The 23,620-nt window shown below is 39.7% G+C and overlaps 1 protein-coding gene across 2 annotated transcripts; it reads right to left on the bottom strand.

Moving 5' to 3' along the window:
* Nucleotides 1–1,335: 1,335 nt before the first annotated feature.
* Nucleotides 1,336–23,029, bottom strand: LOC310766240 (oxidation resistance protein 1-like). Of its 2 annotated transcripts, XM_083622337.1 has the most exons (7): nucleotides 22,869–23,027; nucleotides 16,403–16,483; nucleotides 9,002–9,124; nucleotides 7,791–7,943; nucleotides 5,768–5,863; nucleotides 4,769–4,842; nucleotides 1,336–3,288 (listed from the first exon to the last, which is right to left on the bottom strand). In XM_083622337.1, exons 1-7 carry the CDS (start codon nucleotides 22,932–22,934, stop codon nucleotides 3,153–3,155), a joined length of 729 nt encoding a protein of 242 aa, XP_083478463.1. In that variant the 5' UTR covers nucleotides 22,935–23,027; the 3' UTR covers nucleotides 1,336–3,152. The 2 variants fall into 2 exon arrangements, with proteins under 2 accessions (XP_083478463.1, XP_083478464.1); XM_083622338.1 differs by lacking the exon at nucleotides 16,403–16,483 and having other exon boundaries at nucleotides 22,869–23,029.
* Nucleotides 23,030–23,620: the final 591 nt, after the last annotated feature.

Below are 23,620 nucleotides of genomic sequence, written 5' to 3'. Positions count from 1 at the left end.
GAAGGAAACAGCCCTACCCATGACCAGTAGCCAGAGTTGTATCACCTCTGAACATGGACACTCCATGCAAATATCATAGCTGTTAGTTATCTCAGTTCCTTTGATTCGAGTTACCATAAGTCTAGCAACCCCCTAATATGAGGATGCTTGAAAGGATTTGCAATTGCAATCAAAATCATCAGTAAGTATTGATCAACGCGAACTCTGCAGTTGCAGACAAAATCATCAGTAAGTATTGATCAACATGAGCTCTGCATACAGCTACGATGAAAAATATTTTTGTTGGGTTAAAGGAAGATTCTAAGTAGGTAAAAATTTCAAAGGGCCTTTATAAACCTGTAGATACTATTGACTCCTAATACTGTCTACAATGATACTAAGGAAAGTAATTTGTTTATTATGAAAAGACAAAATATCGGATCTTTCACCCTCTATGCTTCAACTTCAGAAGAAATAGGTTCTCAGCCAAGCATTGGTAGGCAAGAAAAACCAATAAAATTCAAATAGCATTTTGCAATGGCACCAATTTCTAGAACCTTATCACATGGGGTGGCATTCAATTAAGTTTCACTGAGAGTAGCCCTACTGGGTTTAATAGATGCTAGCCATGATCATTAGTTTCAATGGATCTACTCTGAGTAAAACTTTATTGAATACCCCACACTGTTTCTCAGTTCTCTGTTATTCCAATATGGATGCAATTGTTCCCAAATACTGGTAGAATAAACACATGGGTGTCAGGGAGAGCAGCTGAAACACAATGCAATTCAAATCTCATGACGACAAAAAAATGGACCATGTGTCCTACCCCTCCCTCCCATTTGATCCCAACCATTGACAAGAGGTTAAGAATTTGAAGCATGGAACTACTAGTAAAATACAAGAGGGGCCTGGAAGAAAATATTGCAATGTGGAATATTCCTAGACAATGTCCCCAAATAGCCATTCCAACCTATTTTCAGTTCATCATCCATGAATGTGGCCACTGAACATTCTCACTGGGTGTCTTGGGGGTTTTTTTTTGCGGGGGGGTTAAATTTTTATTTCTGCAAAGCTTGTTATCCTCCCAAGTCTGCTCAAACCTCCATCCTGTGCATGGATGGTGCTATTTTTTTGCTACTGAGCTCTGGCATTCACACTCTGACAATTGGAAATAAGAGGTAGAATCATACGAATTGTAGGGTTGGAAGGGATCCTGAGGGTCATCTAGTCCAACCCCCCTGCAAAATGCAAGAATCCCAACATGCGGTCCCCCATCCAAATTGAAACCATACCTGTAACAATTCCTTCTTTCCTTCAGGGAATTTGTGTGTCTAAATAAAGTCCCGACTCAAGTTTCATGTTACATGTACTTAAGATTTATTTGCTCTATATCAGTATGACCTTATAGTACTTAAAATCCATTACAGGATTGTTTATAGTTAGTCTTAAACCCACAAAGACAATAATACTGCTGTGGAAGACCAAAGGGGAGAAAAAGCCATTTATTTACAGTTTCATTTGTAAACATTTAATCTACATATATTGTACTATGTTCTAACAGGAGTAAAGAGCTATACATTGAGACAGAAAACGACGCCCTGTATGTTTAGTTGTATTAAGCATGAGCATATTGTAGAGATAGAACATCCCCTTTCCCGTTACCACAGCAGTAAACATCCTTCCGATAAGTGTTTGAACTTCTGAAAGAACTTTATATTAGCGACATACAATACAACTACAGCTAATGATTTAAGCCAAACCCTTTGGCTTCTTATTCCATTTCTAGAATAATTTAAAGTGCTAGAAGCAACCCGTCAATCAACACTTTCTCTCTCTCTCTCTCTCTCTCTCTCTCTCTCTCTGTAAAATAACAAAAACTACTTTTAAACATTAATTTACAAAGAAATATATACAATGTTCATCTGGAACAGCTGAGATTTCAGCACAAAATCATTCACTGTCACACTTAACAGCTTTTTTTTTTCAATTTTTGCTTTTGCATAAACATAGAATATAAGCTTTGAAACAAACTGTTGTTGAGCGATTATTGCCACAATGGCTTTTCGGTTCTCCTACAAAAGTGAACGAGAGCTACTGATTAACTGTATTTTAGCCTGTCTTGTTTTTCATTTTGAGGTCACGGAACAGTAAAGTTTGCATATTACAAGTCTACTGGGTTACAATGTCTACCTAGAGTACATTACCTCATTGAATCAGAGCTGGTGCTAACTGCAGTTTACAACATAGATCCACTCAAAAGAAAAAAAGAGAGAACACCACATCTATATTTTTTCTCTTTTTTTTGGACAGGAGCAATTCTTGGAGACGATGTGCTACAAAGCTACAACAGAAAAACTATAAAGCAGTATATATATCTATATATCTGACACTTTATGCTGTTTGGGGAAAAAATGCATCTGTTTCATAGTCTTAGAACATATAATGCCCCTGCTATAGCTATGACTTCTCCACTGCATTACGCTCACTATGTCCAACTGAGCATTGGTATTTTGTTTCTCTTGACCATGTAGCTCAATCGTTACCCAACATTTGTCCCAATCCTGCAGATCATGAACAGCTTGTGCAAAATACTTCAATACAATCAATAAGGGCAGCTACATTTTTACTGTTAAATACAACAGACATGAATTCTCTACGCATGAAAGGAAATGACACCATTGAATGTGGATGAATACTTTGTCTAGTAAGTGGCACCATCTGAATGGTTAAAAAAAAAATGGCCCAGACTGATCACTGTCAAAAATTTCAGAATCTCCATTTCTCTCTTATTTAGACCAATAGGGACATGTTTCACTACAGTTTGTGTAAATAAATGTTTTCTCGATGAAATAGCCCAAAAGAGTATAAGAAAGCTTTGGAGTAGTGGGGATGGGGGAGGGGGAAACCCAGGGATGACAAGCCACATGACAAGAGAGACCTACCTTCCCCTATAAAGTAAAAACTCCAATTATGAGTTATGAGAGCTACATCCTTCAAAAATATAGCAGGCTGATTAAAAATAACCTAAATAATGTTTTATGTAAAGGTATTTAGATGGCCATGCAGAGAATTTTGAAAGGCATTGCTGCATTATATTGCTTCAAGGGCTTTTTGAGCTGCACTGATCCATTTCAGGTTTGGGACAACCTTTTGTAGTAGCAGTTTATATTTTATTCAAAGCCCCAAATTTCAATGTCTTGAATAATGAAATCTTCTTTCTTAGAAAGAATGCGATTCCCAAATGTTTTGCAAGAATGACTTCTTCCATGGTAGAGATCGCCATCGAGCCAAAGTGCAAATTCACCCCTGGAATATGGAAAAAGAATTATTTCTCCACAGTAGAAAGCCACCCTCCTTACATGAATTAACACATACATGATTAGAACTCAAGAACAACAGGCATGTTCCATTTCCTTTCCATCCCTGAACCCAATCGTAACTGCATTTGAAACCAGCGTATTTTGCTAGGAATTCTTTCCTTGCCATAAATATTTCTGCATCCCTTTTAACTGAAGGGTGAACAGAGACTAATCAGGTAGCATTAAGATTTTGACTGTTTAGTTACACCTATTTAGTTACACACACTACTGAAGTTTGGCACCTGTAGACAGAGCACAGTACAGAAATGCAACCTGGTCCCTCACTAAGTAGTTTTTGATCTAATAAAACATGAATCCAGTCTTCCTTGTATTCATCCAGCACTGAAACACCTGAGGGAAAGGTTCAGAGAATTTGGCAGAAGATGAGAGGTCCTGGGCAGAAAAAAAAGCAAACTTGGGAGCTCGCATGAAGATGGATCAGCACATCACTATTAATCTGCAAACACCACATAGAATTTATATGTGTTCAATGTGCTTCACACACAATCTTCTGGAAATCATTCGAACAATCCTGTGAGACAGGTCAGTATTCATCTCTCCTGTGTTGCACAAGGAATGAAGATGAAGTTGAAGCAATAGTGGCTCACCTTAGGCTACATAGAAAGTTCCAAATGTTTGAAATGCACAGTTTTGAATTCACAGCTCAGTTTGCTAGCCGTTATGCTATACCTGCACTAAATCTAACATCTGGAGGGCACCAGATTGCAGAAGGCAGTGCGGTAGAGAACTGGTGACCCTCCAAATGCATTTTTTTTTGGGGGGGGGGGGAGATTTCAACTCTCAACAGCTGCAAAGGTCAGGGATGATGGGAACTGCACTCCCACAGCATCAGATTCCTGCCTTAGAGCTATTCTCTCTACATTGCTTCACCTCCCACTCTTCTCTCCATATCTCACTGCCCTTGGACATTCTGTTCATATGAAGAGAATATTCCATTTCAACTGAAACTGTGAATGAAGGTTATATGGGAGAGAGAAGGAAATACTATAGGAAATTGTAGCTCGGAAACAATATTTAATGTAAAAGAAGTCAACATGAACAAAGGGGATTAATTCTTGGATGTGACCCAAAAAATTCTATTTGCAAACGCTGGTAAGTGTATAGGTTTATCAAGAAGCAAAAGCATTAGATGTTTAGAAGCAGACAGAAGAGGAGAAATGGTACAATGTCTTAAGAAGACCACTTCAAAGTGAGTATATATATGAAAAAAGGCTGTAAGAGCTGCATTTATAATCAGGACTGCATAATTCCTTCAAAGTAATGTTTTATTATTCAAGTATCATAGCTACAAGGTTCAATATAGTTAACAGCATACCACTTCTGTATCTGAGGGCTTTATCTGGTGGAGGGGGAACCCATCATAAAAACCAATCCTTAGTAAGAAAATAAATAAATTCATCACTCACCCTCCGCCACCAAAAGCTAGGGCATCCATGTCGCCTTTAAGAAAGAACATATTGTCCCCAGTCCACGTGAAAGTCTAATGTTAAAAGAATGAAAAAACAACAGCCAAACACAGTGATTATGTGAAATTACTACCCCAGGGAAAAATGGCCGGGGGTGGGAGGGGAGTAAAGCAACGTCAATGGTCCATAGCAGAGAGTGCTATGGATAATACTTTATAAGCAGGACCTGCTACAAAACATTGCTGCATGAGCCTCCTATGCCTTCTTCCAGGATATTGATACTATTCCTGCATTGCAGGGGGTTGGACTAGATGACCCTCAGGAACCCTTCTATCTATGAGTCTATTATTCACCATTCCCAGGTTTCTGTTTCTTGATTTTTCCTCAAAGAGACAGAGAGGTTTTCAGCTAAGATTTACTCATAGTAGACCCATATTGCCACATTCTTTAATTTCAGTGGGTCAACTCTAAGTAAAACTTAGCTGAATGCCACCCTGAAATTTGGCATTCCATGGCCACTGAGCATGTTTAAGTCCTCTACAGAAAATGAATTTCATAACTGAGAAGTCACTGTTACATATGCTCACTGAAGCGGACCCTCTGAGCTAGATCTTAAGGTCCTTTAAGTAATAATTCCCTTCCAAGTCATTCAGGGGCTTATGGGCAATAGCCGAAGTCAATTATTAGTATAGAATATTAAATGCACACTTCCACCAAGTTCATCTTATTTTAAGAAGATGACACATAATCATCTTGCAGTTCGATGACATTCCTTCTTAGGGCATTTTTTTAAAGAACTGCTTTATTAGAGCAAAGTCCACAGACAAATAAAGCAAAACATTAAAATTACAATCAAAAGGAGAAGTTATAGAAAGCTGATAAGAACTTAACTCTACATATTCTCTGAGGGGGGCTTTAAAGATGAATATCAACTTAAAAGCATAAAATTCACACGTTAATTATGCCATATTGTATCAACCAACCTCTTTTAGTACTTACCTCAAAATCTGGACAAAAAGTAAAAAGAAAGGTTTCTCCAGTGCCATAAAAACCATCACTCACTTTAAAGGGTTCGGAAGCTAGTGCCCCAAAGATCTAGAAAAATAATAATTAAAATGATCTGGTGTTCATGAGGTTTTTTTCCTTCATATATCTGTAAGCAGTACAATTAGAACTCTGATACGGTCTTCCTTCATGTTCAGATTAAATTAGATCCCTCCACTAACTCCATGTAACTATTTTTCCAAGGCAATTCCGGATGGCAGTTTGCTTAGGAACCAGAGAATCAACTCAGGAAACACAAAAAGAGGTACTTATTGGTGCAAAAAATAACATAAAATAAAAAGAATAGCAGTGACTGACTGCCATTGTTAATGTCTGTGATGATTAGCCAATTTGGGACAGCAGTTATCAGAGTCAGGATCTCTGCAACAAATTTAGCTTGCTTTCAGCAGGCATGCTGATTCAGTGTGCCTCTTATACAAGGCAAATCAGCCTCCTGAAAACACAATAGAACAATCTTGAGCCTTGTCCTGCTCAACTGAGCTCCACCCTTCCTCCTCCACCTCACTACCTCTGCTTTCCTATTCTGCTACAGTACAAGACATGCTGCTGTTTTATTGGCTCAGAGCAAGAGATGTGCAGCTGCCAAAACGCAGCACCATAAAATGCAACTCTGGGGTGCTAGCTATCTCCTGTGGCCCTGTATAACTCTTCTCAGGAGAATGAAGGAAAGCAGAAGCAGTAATCATAGCACACCTTTGTGTTTTTCCAGATGGACTGAAATTAGAGGTGGAGTAATGCTTTTAGAGGGACGCGGGTGGTGCTGTGGGTAAAACCTCAGTGCCTAGGACTTGCCGATCGTATGGTCGGCGGTTCGAATCTCCGCGGCGGGGTGAGCTCCCGTCGTTCGGTCCCAGCTCCTGCCCACCTAGCAGTTCGAAAGCACTCTTAAGTGCAAGTAGATAAATAAAAGGTAAAGGTACCCCTGCCTGTACGGGCCAGTCGTGACCGACTCTGGGGTTGTGCGCTCATCTCGCTTAAGAGGCCGGGAGGCAGCGCTGTCCGAAGACACTTCCGGGTCACATGGCCAGCGTGACCGATAAATAGGTACCGCTTTATAGTGGGAAGGTAAATGGCGTTTCCGTGTGCTGCGCTGGTGCAGGCTCGCCAGAGCAGCTTCGTCACGCTGGCCACGTGACCCGGAAGTGTCTCCGGACAGCGCTGGCCCCCGGCCTCTTAAGTGAGATGGGCACACAACCCTAGAGTCGGACACGACTGGCCTGTACGGGCAGGGGTACCTTTACCTTTAGTGCTTTTAGAGCCCAACATTCACCTTGTGCTTGAGAAGAGAATTATGAACCACAGAGATCTGTATTTCCAAATCAGGAAAAAACAAAACCTAGTGACATTAGTAAAATTAGTTCTGATGTTTTGCTGCAAATAGCCAAACCATGTACTATGGCACATTAAAAAGCTACTATATAGATACAATATGCACCCAGGTCTTAATGTTTGGGACTCTATGCGGTTGTAACACAAGAGTCTTCTTTTAGCACCCTAATTTTTTAAAAAAATTGTGGCAGATGAAATTGACACCTAAGTACTTTCATAGACAAAATACTACTTCCTACAGCACAATAAATTTGCCAGCCTTTAAAGGGCCACAGGATCCCAATAACAAAAAACCTTGCTATAGGTCATATTCCTCCTATCTAGAGTAGTCACATGTAAGCCAGCCTCTGCCTGTTGAGACCTCTGAAGTTTCTCCAGAGACAGGAAAAAGAAGATAGAAAGGATTGCAGAAACACATGCAAGCAACAGCTTCTGGCTACTTTCCTCCAGCCCCCTGCTCCATTAAAGTTAAGCTGAGGAACAATACTTGGCACTGGCTCATTGCTCCTCTCCTGTGAATAGTGTAAAATGTAGCTATGCTATACGATGGCTAATTTAAGAGGTTTTAAACTTTGGGGTTTGTTTGATTGGGGAGAGAGGGGAAGAATAGTGTTCACTGTTTCCTTACCTGTCCATCACTGTCTTTGATTACCATTAGTACTGGTGTGTCCAGCCCCATCATGGTTCTGTACAGGGTCTTCAAGCTCATGCCATGCTTTGCAGTACTGTAGACAAGGGTCCATGGATACCCAATAGTTCGTGGTGGAAGATGTTTTGTGAGCTAATAAAAAACACAGATGCAAATAATGCATGCATATTGAATATACTGGATTAATTAATTTTTTTAAAAAAATAATAAATCTTTAGGATGAGACAATTCAGACACATATGACCTATCTTCCTTCTGCTAGACTTTTGTAGTTCATTACTTCAAGTCCAACACTTAAAACTGTTTTACACAAAATGGTTACAATATTTAATTTCAAACCAACAACAACAAATGGGACAAGCTGTATTTTTAAAGTTACTTGCTTGAGCTAAAGTCACGGGGATTTACTTCCAAATAAAAGCATTTAGGATTGGGTCGTTAGGCACAATGGACAGTCTGTCTTGCCCACATCAGAAACAATTCAGGGGACCTAAATTGTTTTGTTGAATGTCCAGCAGATGTTTTGTAAACTAATACAGGTCTCAAGCAGGATATGGTAAAGATCAGAACTTCACCTTTTATTACTTGCTGAACCATCTAGACATACTGTAAATTGTGGGACACATTCCTATGGCACCCAGTTACTGATTAAGTCATGGTCAGTCACGATCACTTCATGTTTTCACAGTGGCCAAACAGATACCCATGGAAAGCACAAAAGCTGGACAGGAGGCTAACAATACCTGTGCCCTCCACCACCTCTGATGCTGGAGGTAAGATATAGCCATAATAAATAGTACCCTCCCCTCATCCTCGGTTAAAGAAAATCTTATCCTGGATTAACAACCAGATACAGTACATATAATTTCTAGTCCACCCTAAGGGGATTATTCATATAATTATTATACATAGAGAAGGAGCACAAATATGAATTATAGACTGGAACTAACTTAACTAGTTTTGAACCTTACCAGAAGCATTTTGGAGCCAGGATGTATTACTTTAATAAACCAATCACATGAACAATTTTCTCTTTTTATGCTTCATTGATTTTTGGTAACTTGTTTATACCAGCATCTTCAGAAGGAGGAGTATAATATTTACTTCAACACTTCAGCTTTTTACAGCAATGTTAAATAAAATGTCAAAGCTATCATTCTGAGGACCGGCATACCTTTCTTATTCCATACCTTTTCAATTTGCTCCGGTTGTAACAATTCACTGGGGTCATTAAGATTTGGCCGAAATGCCTCAGGCTCCAGGGTCGCTTTTATCGTTCCCTGTGTTGAAGGTGTATCTTCCCTTGTGGTGATCTGCAAAGATGGAGGAAAAATTAAATAAGCATTCAAAATACCATGCAGCATATCTGCAAATCTGAAGACACTTGTTAAAACTACTTGTTAAAGCTTTCAAGGCCTATACAACTATACTCTTCCCTATTGTAAGATAGCCACAGCATGCCCCAGTATACAGTACTGACATATTAAAATAGCTTCTGGCTTTTTTCCTCATCACATATCTCCTGTAATATTTGAAATAAAAGTTTTTAACCGCATAGGAACTTGCAGAATATTTTCAACTGGCATGACACAGGGCCAAATGTGACAGATGGTAGCAAATTATTGTCTGCACCAGTCAGGAAGGAAGGAAGGAAGGAAGGAAGGAAGGTGAAGGCCCATGCTAGCCCAACTGGGAGAAAACCACATTGGGAGGAGACTATTTTGCTGTTTAAAATTGGATCTCCCCAATCTCCAGCTTTCTGCGATTTAAGATAACCCAACACAAAAATAGTCAACCATCAAGTTTAGCCAGGCTCTTAAAGGGGGGGGGGATGATCTGTTAATATTTTTCTAGTTAATACTATATTAATTTGTGTTTACATTTAAAGGATGCATAGAAACTGACCCCCAAACAGGAGCCACAGTACCCTTCACCATCCACCCCAAGTAGCAAGCAGCTTCTTCCCACCTTTGAAATGCAAATGACAAATGTACTCATCAGTGATTCAAATGCTGATAAATACACCCGTATTTCTCCTATCTCCCTGCAATGCCTCGACTGGACCACCTGCCCCCTCCTTTAAGCACAGCATAATGTTTGCCACTTTAAGACAACTATTTTTAAAAGCTGAAAAACATCTTAGGGAGGAGTATCAGTCAGTGAGTGTTGTGCATAGCCAACTTCTGGTGCAAATAAGCAAAATTGTCATGTGTGTCCCAAGCTTGATTTCTGAATATTGTACATCAGAAAAAAATATGATGAGTGCATTCCAGTGCTCAAATTAAGTACATAAATACACACCAAAAAGCTTCCATTCTAACCATGGTGAATTTAGTAAAAAAGGAGTTTATTCTCTCTTTTGGAAATGTCACCTTACTGATTGGCACAGTGTACTTACTTATGGCAGAATTACACATTCCTGTGGCAGATCCCAAAACAAGAAAATGGACATCTACCAAACAGCTTTAAAACAGCAGGATGGGAAAAGATTTCATGCAAAGCATGGGCTACAGGGAAAGTGATGCTGAAGTGTTCCTTTGCCTAAGAGTACAGCAGCTGTCCATTAAGACTGGCTCATTTCTGATGCCAATGCATCAGAAATGAGAAAGGAAACGGGGAAGGGGATTGTAGGAGAAAAGCATCTACGGTCACTGCCTCTCTCTTCAGAATCCCCACCCCTGTTTTACAGCTGTTGTGGGAGCCTATGTTGTAATTCATGGGCCAGTCATGAATATCTTGTTTGGCCTTCAGAGAAAAACTAAATTAAATTAAGCGAGAAACACCAGCTCGCTTTGTAGTACAGCTCAAGATTTCTTTAAATAGACTTCCTCCACCTTCCCAGACACATTCCTTTTGCCATTTACATATGATCATATAAGTTGCTATAACTGTTTTCTGAAGCCAACTCCTAGGGGCCATGGGAGCTTCGGCTCCCGCAATAAAATATTTGAGGTGGCTGGGCCCCCACAAAGTTGATGGGCATTGCTATTCAAGTGGTGTGCATGCACAGTGTCATGTGATTGACTTTCTGGGAAGGGGCTTACCTGGCCCCCTGCAATATTTCATTAAATTGGCATCCCCGGCCCCATAGAACCAGTGTGTGTGTGTGTGTGTGTGTGTGTGTGTATAAAACACAATTATTTTCTGAAACAACATGACTATCTTTTGAAACTCCACTTATGGGTGGGAATGCCCTCTGGCATCCAAATTTTGGACTGAGGTTTTTGAAGATTTATTATTATTATTAAATGTCCTGTCCATGTTTTCCCATAATGCTCTTTTAAACTTGTGGGGTGACCTAAGGAATTACGTGGCAGCTGGCTGCAGTGAGAACTTCTGTGGCTCAAAAATAAAAGATACTACAGGACTTTAAAACCTCTCATTGTGGTACAACAATATGTATGCTCTATCTCAGAGGAAATAACTCACGAATGACATGTTTCGAAGGATAAGGAAGACCTAGAACATTTCTATGTGGTTTGGGGGGGATTTCATTTCTTTTATGTCAAATCTTCCCCACCAAGTTGCAAAGTTTCATGATCATGATGTGTTTTGCTCCTTTTATTTTTCTCCATTACCTGCTATTTATTTATTTATTTAGAAAATAAATCTGTACTGCTCCTATGTTTTGTAACTTTGTTTGGGTTTTCCTTTTTGTCTCTACTTTTGATTTTACATTAAAAAAAAAACTTTGTTAGAAACCCTCCCTAAACAAACCTTCTCAATTCAAGGAAACGGAACAAAGACGTCAGAGATATTCTTTAACACATAAGCAACCCAAGCATACTGAGCTATGCCGTTTACTGAGTTCATGGCTTTTATCCCCTTCCTGGTCTTTTATTATTATTATTCTTGCAATCTTTGTATAGCAGAATCTGCAGATGTTGACATGTAAAGTAAAAAAAAATGGTTTGGCTTAACATGTTATCCAAACTCAGGCTCATAGTTAAGCTCTCTCCATGCTGGCCATGAGCTGTACCCCTCCTGGCCTAACCACAAGGTTTGTTCTTGGCTGTAGTTTGTGGTTAATGAGTTGAGTGAAAATGTTAAATACCCATTCCATGTAAATTTTTTCCCACTTCTTCTGAGAAAGAAGTATTATCACACAAAACAAAAAGGAATTCAAACATACACATTAGTTACAAGCTAGAGAAAGTTATAGTATAGTTGCAAGATGTAGTGCATTTGTCTCAGAAATGTTAACCAGTGATGCTGTTGGCAAAATGTTTCACTACAATTAAGAGAAGAGAGAATTTGCCGTCCTGAAGCCCATCCTATCCCTTGACTGTGTTTAAGGAGTACACCTGTACTAGCTGTGCCACAATTTCTCTTCGGAGAAGGAAACGATAAAGTTTATCAAGCATTATTTTAGCTCTCCTTCCTACTGTATAGTGGCAGTTGCTATTTATATGTTTCCAGCTATTGTACAAAAACCAAGTTTATCTACTGATCGTATTCTGAAATATGAATACAAATATCTGAAAAGTACAAGCAATTCAGCATCCAAAGTTAGCAAATAATTCATATGCAAACAGGTATTTTGCTGAACCGCCCAAGTGACATTTTTACCCATAGGAATATAATAAAATGTTGGTTCCCCCATCTATTCTTTCCCCATACTAAATTATATCCACAATTATAAGAGGCTATCTTTTGGAACATTGAACCTATTAAAGACATTATCCCAAAGCAGAAAGAGTATCCTTCACTCACATTATCGGGACTCTTAGCTCATTGCTAGATAGCATAAAATAGGTCAATAAGGCACCACTTGAAACATCAGCTTTTCTGGAGACTTCCGGGGTGGCGCCACCGGCAATGGCGGACTCCCTCTGAACTGGAGGGAATAGCTCCGCGGGAAACGGGTCTTCTCCGCTACGGCGAAGCAGGGACCCTTTCAAAAACCACAGGCGGATGAAGCCTGTGACCATGGGACTCGGCGGGCACCTTTAGCGCCCCCCCAACTCGCTAAGGAACCCACTAACGGGCTCCGAAGTGAAGAGGGGGAAGTGGCGCGGTGCTGAGAGTCAACGGCTATTTCCGTGGAGCGCAGCCGCACAGCCGTTGCCGGAGAGTGCTGCCTCTTTCCTGGGACAATTTGGACTTTAAAACAAGCACCCATGAGTACTTAGATTTTGAACAACTGGACATCAAATAAGGACTAGCGAGCAGAAAAGAATTGGATCTTAAATACCTATTTTAATTTGGTACGGAACGGGAAGGTCTAAACAGGAAGTCAGCCTTCCGTTCTTTTGTAAACAGAATAAAGCAAAGACAACATGAACTAGAGCTAAGAAAATCGTCTTTAAAGGACTGGATTCCATCATCTATAATTGTGGAACCCCCCTTTGACAGCAGGAGAAGGGGGAGGATCATTTTTAGACTGTTTAAAGTGAGTTTAAAGTAAAGTAACTTTCCTCCGTCCTGATACTGGAGCGGGGGTGTCAGGACCGACGTTTGAAGTTCATTGACCAGAAATAAGTGTTTTTGACAGATAGCGAAAAGAAGAGAAACATAGTGATTCCATTGTTCCTCTTCGCATTTGAAAGGAATAAATATTGACAAAGTATCTTAAAAAGGGAAACTCAGTTGCAAGAACAGATAGAAGTTTTCCCCCTAGAGGGAGACTGTGAAACTGTAACCAACTCCAGGGAGCCGGCAGCTGTTATAGATTACAATCGTGGGAACAGGCATTTGACCTTGCAGGACAATGTATTCAGAAACCTTGTTGTGTGTCTTTTATAAAACAAATGCCCTACTGGAACAATTACATGAAAAGGTGAATTGGATGGTGACCTCGACTAGAAATTTGGAACAGGCAGTGGGAAACTTTGAACAGGCAGTGGGAAAATATGTGGAGCCCACTCAGGAATTAAATCAGGAGTGTGTTTTGACAGAACAGGCCCAACAGGAATATGAGTTTTCGGACTTGACAAATGAACTTGGAAAAAGCCAGATTTGGAAAGAAAAAGTTTGGTTTGGCTTGGAAATGGGGGGCTGGATTGACCCCCCTATGCTGAGATGTCTGGACTTTTCAAATATGGCAATGGGCCGTGAGATGTTTGGGATTGTGGGGGCTCTTAATCTTGGAGGGTTTTTGAAACATGCTGTTAAATACTATATGGAATCTAGTGTTGAATATGGAAAAGGGGCTGATCTGTCAAGAAGGGCTAAAAATATTGTCAAGCTGGAGCTATCACGAGCAGGAGACAAGGGAAAATACAGCTACAAATATGAAGAAGAGCTGCGGAAGGGACATGGAAGAGACTTGAGGGCCTCGGATACAAGGTTGCCAGGTTAATGAGCTAGATCGACGTGATAATAAGGACTGACAAAACCCGGAACCAGGAGGAAGGGACGTTGGATGAAGATTGGACTTGTTTGTATTTCTTTTCTCTACCATTAGAACTGTTTTATAAAATTGATGAACATTAGAAAAATGCTGGAATGAAATTACTTGGCTTTAGCAAAAATGTTTAAAGAATTATGAAAGAATGTTATGGTTATGAGAAGCTGGTAAGGACAAGATTTAAGTTTTAAGCTCTAAGATTTATCTTATTATAGAAAGATAAGACCAAAACAGTTTAGGGTAATGTAATGACAGAATATTATGAAATATGGAAAGGATTTGCTGGGATAATTAACAACTAGGATACAAAGAAAGGGAGGAGGAGGAGGTCTAAGAAAGAAGGTAATGACAGTTGAGGATTTGGAAATAATGAATTTGTTTTTAAATGTTTTTAAGTGTTTGTGATGTATTTTTGTATTTCTTTTCTTTTTTTCTTTTTTTCATCTGTATCTATATGGTGGGAGGGGTTTGTCTTTTTTCCTTTTTAATTTGTTAATTATTTTTATTTTGCATTTTTCTTTGTCTCTATTTTATTTTGTAACATTTTGAAAATTCCAATAAATATAATGAAACATTAGCTTTTCTGGTAAGCAGACTTAGGAAAGCAATGAAAGCATTTTCTTCCACATTTAGCCAATTGTAAATATTAGCCAGAAAGACAAAGATTTTAAAAAACCCTTTCAGTTCAGTCCATATCTCAGTTAAGTTGAAACATATTTGGGTTTATACTGATTTACTCAGACTGAAGTGAATGGCATTATAGAGGCTTAAAATCCAAATGCTTAGCCAAGCTCTGGATCAGAGCTTTTATTATTCATTTGATAATATTCAATGCGGTTTATTTCTTCAAGCTTTAGAAAATGCTCGTGCAGTTCTAAAGATATGCTTTCAGCAACAATGTACACGACTATCTTCATGTGTACATATGCCAAAGCGGAAAGAAGTGTATCTGCTGAGAATGCAAAAGTGATGGCAAGAAGCTTAGAAAGGGTTGGCGTTACCCAAGAAGCTTAAAGCAGTGGAGTAAAGGGGAATAAAATTGTACATCCAGTCTGTTCTTTTGACTCAAGACAAGGGGTACCATTTGGCCAGTGCAAAGTATGAGAAAAACTAGCCTCTTAAGTGTTGAGCCATACATAGGGCACTTCTTTTAAGCTTTCTGACTTGTGGCCAATGATATAGATGATCCTTCACAAACATTTAAAGGGGGTTTAACTAATATTGCAGTTGGGAATTGGGGCTAAAGCAAGCTCTTTGCGTTCTCTTTTGAAATGCTCTTAATTCAACGCAAACTTCCATCCCAAGCTGTGAAGTAAGTCCTCAGCAGTCTAGAAAAGATGTGCAGCAATGAGAGCAAAACTTCAAAAAATAGAAAATTCCCCCGAATATAAAATAATTAGAGCTGAGCCAAAACAGTCTTTTTGGTTCTATTTTCACTTCTGTTATTGCCTCCATTTTATGGCATGGTTTCACCTACTAGCCCCAAATTTCACCCCCTTTTGTTTGTCCAGGTCCTGAATTCTAAAAAGTAAAGGTGCTGATTTTTAAGATTCATTGGTACAGTGCAGCCAACCCCTTCGGCCACAATGAACCTTGGGAAGCTATCCCAACCCAGAGCTAAAGTTTACACAGAGTTTCTTTACTGCGATCCTGCCAACCTTGTCTACAGCCACAGAGGATGGAGAAAAACATACCAAGAGCATAAAAGGGAATCCTGCATGAGGTTTGGCTTAGGGGAGCCGGGAACTGGTTGAACAGTCTTCAGTAACCACACATCTTCTGCTCAGAAGAGTAGAGAGATTCTCAAGCTGCGTTCCATGTGCTTGCTCAGGGTCTATGTAGTTCCCATGAGCATTAAAAGCAGCCTTGCCTTGGGGAGCTTTCCTTTGGCTTTATCTGATCTGTAACTAGCATCCAGGATTTGGACAAAACGTGAAAAAGCACTTTATTTTAATAGATTTTGCATGCAAAATTTGCATGCATTACAATTTTGACATGAACATTGAAAGTTGCAAAAGTTTGGCTAAGCTCTAGCAGTGAACCACTTGCCACAAATGTCATAGCATTCAGCCATACCACTACATAGGGAGACAAATTCATGAGGAATGAATTTTCTGCTGGGTTCTTGCAGCGTTGTAACCAAGACAAACACAATGAATATGAGACTAGTCTGATCAAGGACACTACAGAGAAAGAAGTTCTAGCCTCTGGATGAGGGCTGGTTAACTACTTAAGAGAGCACCTTGAGACGTCTGCAGAGTGTGCGCAGTTCTTCACTATTTAAAGCATCGATCCTGCGGTGATACTCAGCCACTGACACTACCTGAATATGGAGACAGGAAGACAATAATTCCACTCATAGTTAAAGAAAAATAAAGAGCAAGAAAATAAATGACAAGATTATGGAGACATTGGGCAGGGTTAAAAAAAAAAGGACAAGCAACACACAAAACAAAACATAAATGAAATAAAATGTAATTAGACGTTTATCATTGTAGTGATGTGATGCTCAGACACATTTCAAATTTAGAATGAACACATATAACAACAGACGTTCCCAACAAAATAGTACCAGAAATCTGATATATTTTCATCGGAGAAGCACATCTTATAAAATAGTATGTAGGCATACACATCACTAAATAGTTTCCTTTCTTAAATGTTGCCTGTCATTTTTAGCTGGGCATCAATGTTGACTGATGAAAAGCAAGTATATTCTATAATAGCTTAGATGTTAGGTGACCACAGTGCAGTGCCATCAGTAGTTTTGCATTCTTCTATATCTAGTATATCAGATTATTTATAAGTAATAAAACTGCCTAATGTTAATTGTGAAAATGTATGCAGAGATACAGTTTACAAAACGATTTGTGTCTGTAGAAGAGTAAGCAATTACGTAACTATAAAACAGAATATATAGAATTTATTTTTTTTAATGAACCAAAGTGATGGAATGTAGCCAGAACTCTCAGTAAGCTTAACTTTTTCTTCTTCGTTATAATACAACAGCTGTAGATCTTAAAGCAATTAACTGCAGTGTCAATCCCACTGCACAATAGTGGGAGGCTGCTTGGCTCCATCCAACTTTAAGGATGTTTATGGAATTTCACACCAAGGATTGGATTGTGGGAATTCATGTGGATTATAGATACAGTACATTAGAAACTTCTAATATATTAGAAACAGTCTTCTTTAAAAATGTTGTCTGTCTTCATGAAAGAAAGAAAACTAATCTAATTTCTATGTTTTCTGTTTACCAAAGAAGCCATTAATGCTATTAATATCGCCCCCAAATTGGGCTGCATCCAACAAAGTCATTCTGTTGACAAAAGAACTTCCAGTTGCACAATGGAACTTCCCCTCCCTGAAGACCTCCTCCAAATTTGTTCACAAGTTTTCCCCAGCCCCCTGGAGCAGATTAGTGGGGGTGTGGGAGTCCAGTTGCACAGACACAAGTCCTAGCACTAAAAGGAGCTACTTTGTTGGATACAACAATCTCAGGACTAGGCTGAAAGACACACCCCTGTACTTATCATGCCCTCAGGACTCTCACAAGGCCATCCACATGCCTCACTGGCCCTGCTCCATGCCCTCCCCCCAGAGAATTTCGCCTGACTGGAATGTATCTGTGAACTATGATAATACCTTGAGAGGGTGCATATTTGTAAGCCTCTGGCTTGGGTGTGGCTGGAATGCAGCCTATTGTATACAGTGGCGGTGTCCAACCGGTCAACAGGTAGATCGCCTGGGTGATCCTGGTCGATCAAAGGCAAGTAATGTGCCCGCCTCCCGCCAAAAAAGGCTCAACAACCCTGGCCAATCCCCCCCAAAATGCACGCTCCTCCTCCCTCCAATGACAATGGGTAGATCACTGCCAGTTATTTTATACTGGGAGTAGATCGCAGTCTCTTGGGAGTTGGATGCGCCTGGTATACAGGTAAGAGTAACATCTTTTGCTCTGCCTACTTATGCCTCTGGTCCTTTCAACCACTGGCATGCAAGCACCAGCATGAACAACTGCCCTACAAGGAGAGGTAACAACATTTGGGGCTTTGGAGGTTTGTGTGGCACACACACAGCGGAAATATAAAATAATGCATCTTGTAGAGAAAGAAAGTGAGGAGGCATTTCTCTCTCACCTATAATGAAGCTAAACAGTGGGAGAAGCAGGACAAAGTGAAATATTTTATCACAGAGTACATAGTTGAATGGTGAAATTTGATACTAGGAAGATGCAGCGATGGGCACCAATTTAGGAGCTTTAAAATAGAATTACAGAGATTCATTTACAAAATTTACATACCGCACAATATAAAAATCTCTAAGCATTTACATAGAATAAAATAAAACTTTTAAAAAACTAAATAAAAACAGAACAAAATTTGAATTTACGGAAGGTAAGGCTTTCAACAGCTGCTAGTGATCATGGGTATTTGCTACCTGCACGGATCAGAGGCAGCAATGTGGCTGTGAATGCCTGCATCTGGGTAACCACAGAAAAGGTCTATTGCCTATTTCCTGCTTGCAAGCTTACCATAGGACTACGTCATAGGTCTTTATATATGCTTAAGTCATAAAACAGTGTTAATAACACAAGCATGGGTAAACTAATTAACACCTGTTCCTCATTATATACTGGAATGGTTTCAGCAGGGAGCTACAGGTGAGGCCACATGGTATTCTGTCAGTTTCTCTACAAACATCCTAGGCAGTGATTAAACCCTCTCACAAACCCAAAACAGTATGGTGTCAGCAATATTCTGATGACACACAGCTCTACTTATCCTTTACATCTGTAGGTGTGGCAGTGGATATGCTGAACCACTGTAATGCCTCGTTAATGGACTGCATGAGAACCAACAAACTGAAGCTCAATCCAGGTAAGGTTGAGGCATTGTCAGTGGGTGGTTCCCTAAACTGGATGGATGGGAGGTTGCCTGCCCCTACATGGGGCTACACCACTTTCTGAGGGAGCTGGTACACAGCTTGGGTTACTTACGGATCCTTTGCTGTCTTGAGGTTCAGGTGGCCTCAGTGGTGCAGTGCCCTCTATCAGCCTGGGCTGGTGGCCCAGCTGCACCCCAATCTGGACAGGGATAGCCTCCCTTCTGTTATCTATGCTCTGGTAACCTCTAGGCTAGATTACTGCAATGTGTTATTTGTAAGACTGCCTCTGAAGATGGTTCGGAAACTTCCGCTGGTGCAGAATTAGGGACCAGGTTGCTTATCTGTGCAATGCTCTCCCCAAGGAGGCTTGCCTGGAGGCTTCATTACATATATTTAGGTGCCAGGAAAAAGTTTCTCTATAACGTTCTATGCCCTTTTAAATGTGTTTGTGGGAAGGGGAGATATTCTTCTGTTTTTGTTTTATTATGTATTTTGTGCTCTTATTTTCATTTTTATGTTGCGAACTACCCTATGATCTTTGGATGAAGGGCGGTATACAAATTTAATAAATGAAATAAAAAAATAAATAAGGAACTTCAATTCTATTAGCTGTGGCCTGAATCAAGATAGTGGCTGTCTGCATTTGTACCCCCCCTACAACCCACCCATGCCAGGATGTCTTATGGTATTGCTTTTGGAAAGGTCAATGTAGTGACCTTTAAAAAACATACATTTAAAAAAAAACTTTCACACAACTGTCTGCCTGCACTTTTTGAATTACGATTTTCTCTCCATCTTTATCCCTCTTCCACAAACATGTTTGTGCATAGCTGCCAACTCAGGATAACACTCAATACACCTGATAAAACGGACTCTAACCCTTCTATCAAGGGTTGCCAAGCTTTATTGGACAGGGGGAACACGGGGAATTTTGAGAAGATGCTGCGGGCTCCAGTCACAAAATGGCTGAGCCATGGGCCATAGCATAATGCAAAATGTTGCCACAGAAAGCGACATAATCCCAAATAAATACAGCATGCCTCCCTTCAGTAACAAGACATATATGTGGGCGCCACTGTGCTAGCTCACAATGGTTAAGCTCTTCGCACTTCTCCTCTGCTAGGAATAGAAGGGAGGATGGGTGCTCAATCCTTGCATTCAATGAAATCTGGAGACGCTTGAGGAAGTAGGAGAAACCAAGTCAGTGCAAACATGAACTGAGTAGTAAAGGCAAATAGTCTCTTGTGCACTGTGAGGTACTGGCACACATACACACAAGCCTGCAGGTGTAGATATGTGAAGGTCCAGAAAAATAGGAAAAATTTCGAGGGAAGAATTTAGCCCCCTTGCTTTGGAGGAGGGAATAGGGGGGCACAGAAAAAATCTAGTTCTCCTCCCTCCAGATTTCTCCAGGGTACTTCACCTTCTTCACCATGTTGTCAAAACCTCATCCAAGATGTCACACAGCTACCCTTTGGGGGAAATGGTTACAATGGCAGGTGAAGTCTGGATCCCCAAACTGAAATTAAGAGCATACCAAATTTCATTTTAATCCATGTTAGAAATGGTCACATGTAAGGGCAGAAGGGGTTGGGAAAGTTCATGCAATATGCAATCAGGGCGAACATTTTACAGATTTGTTCAAGCAGGTAAGGTAAAGGTATATGACCCCTGGATGGTTGAGTCCAGTCAAACGCGACTATGGGGTGTGGCACTCATCTCGCTTTTTAGGCTAGGCTGAGTGAGCCAGCATTTGTCCACAGACAGCTTTCCGGATCATGTGGCCAGCATGACTAAACCGCTTCTGACACAATGGAACACCATGACAGAAGCCAGAGCACACGGAAACGCCGTTTACCTACCCACCACAGCAGTACCTATTTATCTACTTGCACTGGTATGCTTTCAAACTGCTAGGTTGGCAGAAACTGGAACAGAGCAATGGGAGCTCACCCCATCGTGCAGATTCGAACTGCCAACCTTCTGATCAGCAAGCCCAAGAGGCTCAGTGGCTTAGGCCACGGAGAACATGGGTGGTGAGACCCATGTTCAAGTACCAGGAGTTAAATGAGGATGTACTCAACCAGTTAAAACAATTAGAGTTAACAAAGAATACAGAAAGAAGGAAAGTGATTCAAAATAGCTAATACAGTACACATGTTAAAATCAACACCCCTAAAATGCTGTTTCAAGTAACTTCAGAATTAAATAAAATAATTTTTGATTAAAGGAGGGTAACTTTCAGACGACCTACAGAAAGAACTCTGTTCTGGTGCTGCACTGCAATAATCTCAAATGACACCACACAAATACATTCAGAATTGAATGCAATCATTTAGTTTTTTTACCACCATCCCGTGTAAATCCAGAGAAACATCTCAGCTATGTAAAGGATTCCAGGCAGCATTCTTATACCCACCCTAGCACTTTCTCTTTATTGTGCTATCTCACATATTTAGTGCTTTGAGGACGCTACTCACATTTTACAAACTCTGGTTTTTAGAGCATTGTGAGAGTGAGATGACAGGCCTCAACTTGATGTAAGACTTAAAGGAGCTTTACCTTTAATTATGTGTCAAAATGTTTGGTAATGGAGACATCTTATCTCAGAAAGAGATGTACAAGCAGGAAAAAAATGTCAAAGTATGATTTCTATACCTGCATGCAAAGTTTCTCCCTATACATGAGCCACTATTTTCCATTCCTCATTTCCAATTACATTACATGTATTATATTATGTCTGTTTCTAAACAAAGAGAATAGAATGCAAATGACAGTGCCTGAAAATATGCCCAGACCCCAACCCTAATTGTCAGATTATTTCCTTTCCTATATGAACAAAAGAGAAAGGATCAAAACTGATGCAATTACCAAGACACAGAAAAAATGTGGTGTGTGTCCCCCTCCCCCGATTGCCTTAATTGGTCCTATTTTCCAATTTCAGATTCTTAAATCAGATTATCATGAAATACCACTGTGACAAACATAGAAATATAGAATTTGGCATGAAGTACAATTCCAGTTAGCAACTGCTTACTGTGAGGAAACACTCCTCCCTCCTGAAAGACGAATTAGTTTATACAAGTCACGGTAAGTTCTGCAGAAAGTACCCTTGCAACTACAAGCAGAAAATCCATGCTATTATAATGCACTTGGTTACAGAACTTCTCTCAAGTATTCCACATGCAGTTCCTTGCTTCCTGTTTCTGGCAGTTACACAAGGGACTCACTGAGCTACAGTGACAAGCCAGACACATAGTGACTATCCTCCATTTTATTAAAAAAACCCAACAACTTCAGTGGCACTAATTGCTTCCTACGAGTCGTTTTCAAAATACTAACATATAAAATAAAGATAAAATAAAAATAAGCTAACTTCTGCACGCTGGATTTCAGATTCAATACAAGGTCTTGGGATACAATTATTCAAACTTCATATTTAACATATGGAAAAACGTGCGTATTTTTAGATTAATACTATGGTTTGTAAATAATCTTTTGCTAAAATACACAAGAACAAGCAAGTTGCTATAACAAACTTCCTAAAAGGCATTTTCCCTCAATGCCTACAACAAACTGCTACATTCTATGTTTAAACCAAATCACTTTAAAGCATTATGCTCAGGTTGCAAAGTTCAACTATTAAGTAAATATTGTACTGTTCAGAATTACAGTATCTTTGTAAGGCAACAATTATCTAAAATTTAAAATTCTGCAGGTAATCTTAGAATTAATAAAGCAGGAACTACTGCTAGTTTGCCATGGTATCATCATCAAAATGACGGCCAAAACATCAATAAAATATTTCTCAAAGGAATTACCAGGGTATATTTATTTTTCATTGAATGGTGCTTTCTTCCTTTCTTGCCATACCAGAAACGAATCATTTCCCTTGGAAAAATAAATTAAAGCAATTTTAGCTTTACAGAAGGATTTCCACACAACATTCTCTCTACCTGCTTTCAATTCCAGGCACAGAAGAGTCTTGCTAGAAGACAGAATAACGTGCTAGTCACAGACAACTGACTGACAGGACAGAAAGCTAATCGGTGAATAGTATGCATCCACTGGGGTGTGTCTTGCCTGGTGAATGAACAACAGGAATGTTTCTATATTCAAGGGAGGTTGTAGTGCACTAAAGTGCTCAAAAGGCTGAATAGTTTAAAGAGACAGAACAGCATTTTAGAATCTAGTAAGAATTATGTCAAAACAGAACTGTATCTCTTCAAGAACAGCGTTAACCCACAATTAAATACATAAAATAAAAACTGCCATTTGTTTCAGTTAACTAATTTTAATAAGCTACACTTGTTCTTTTTTGTGTGATCACAACTTTTCTGGAAGATATCTGATTGATATTTTGCACTTAAATCTTTGCAGAAAAATATGCTTTTAAATAACACACATTGCTGAAAGTATGCTAGCCAACCATTTCAGCTGTTCTGTCTGATACAACTGTGTAGTTGAGAAGTATCAAAAGGGAAAGAGGGAGTTCTATGGATGTAGGGAGACAACTGGGCTGTGTCTCATAGGATAACCTGAACCCCAGGTTTCTCAGCTGTAAATGGAAGTA

Source organism: Podarcis filfolensis (genome assembly GCF_964270895.1).
Source record: "Podarcis filfolensis genome assembly, chromosome: 7".
Taxonomy (NCBI): Eukaryota; Metazoa; Chordata; class Lepidosauria; order Squamata; family Lacertidae; genus Podarcis; species Podarcis filfolensis.
Note: the sequence above shows the minus strand (reverse complement) of the source record. Positions and strands in the feature narration are given on the sequence as shown.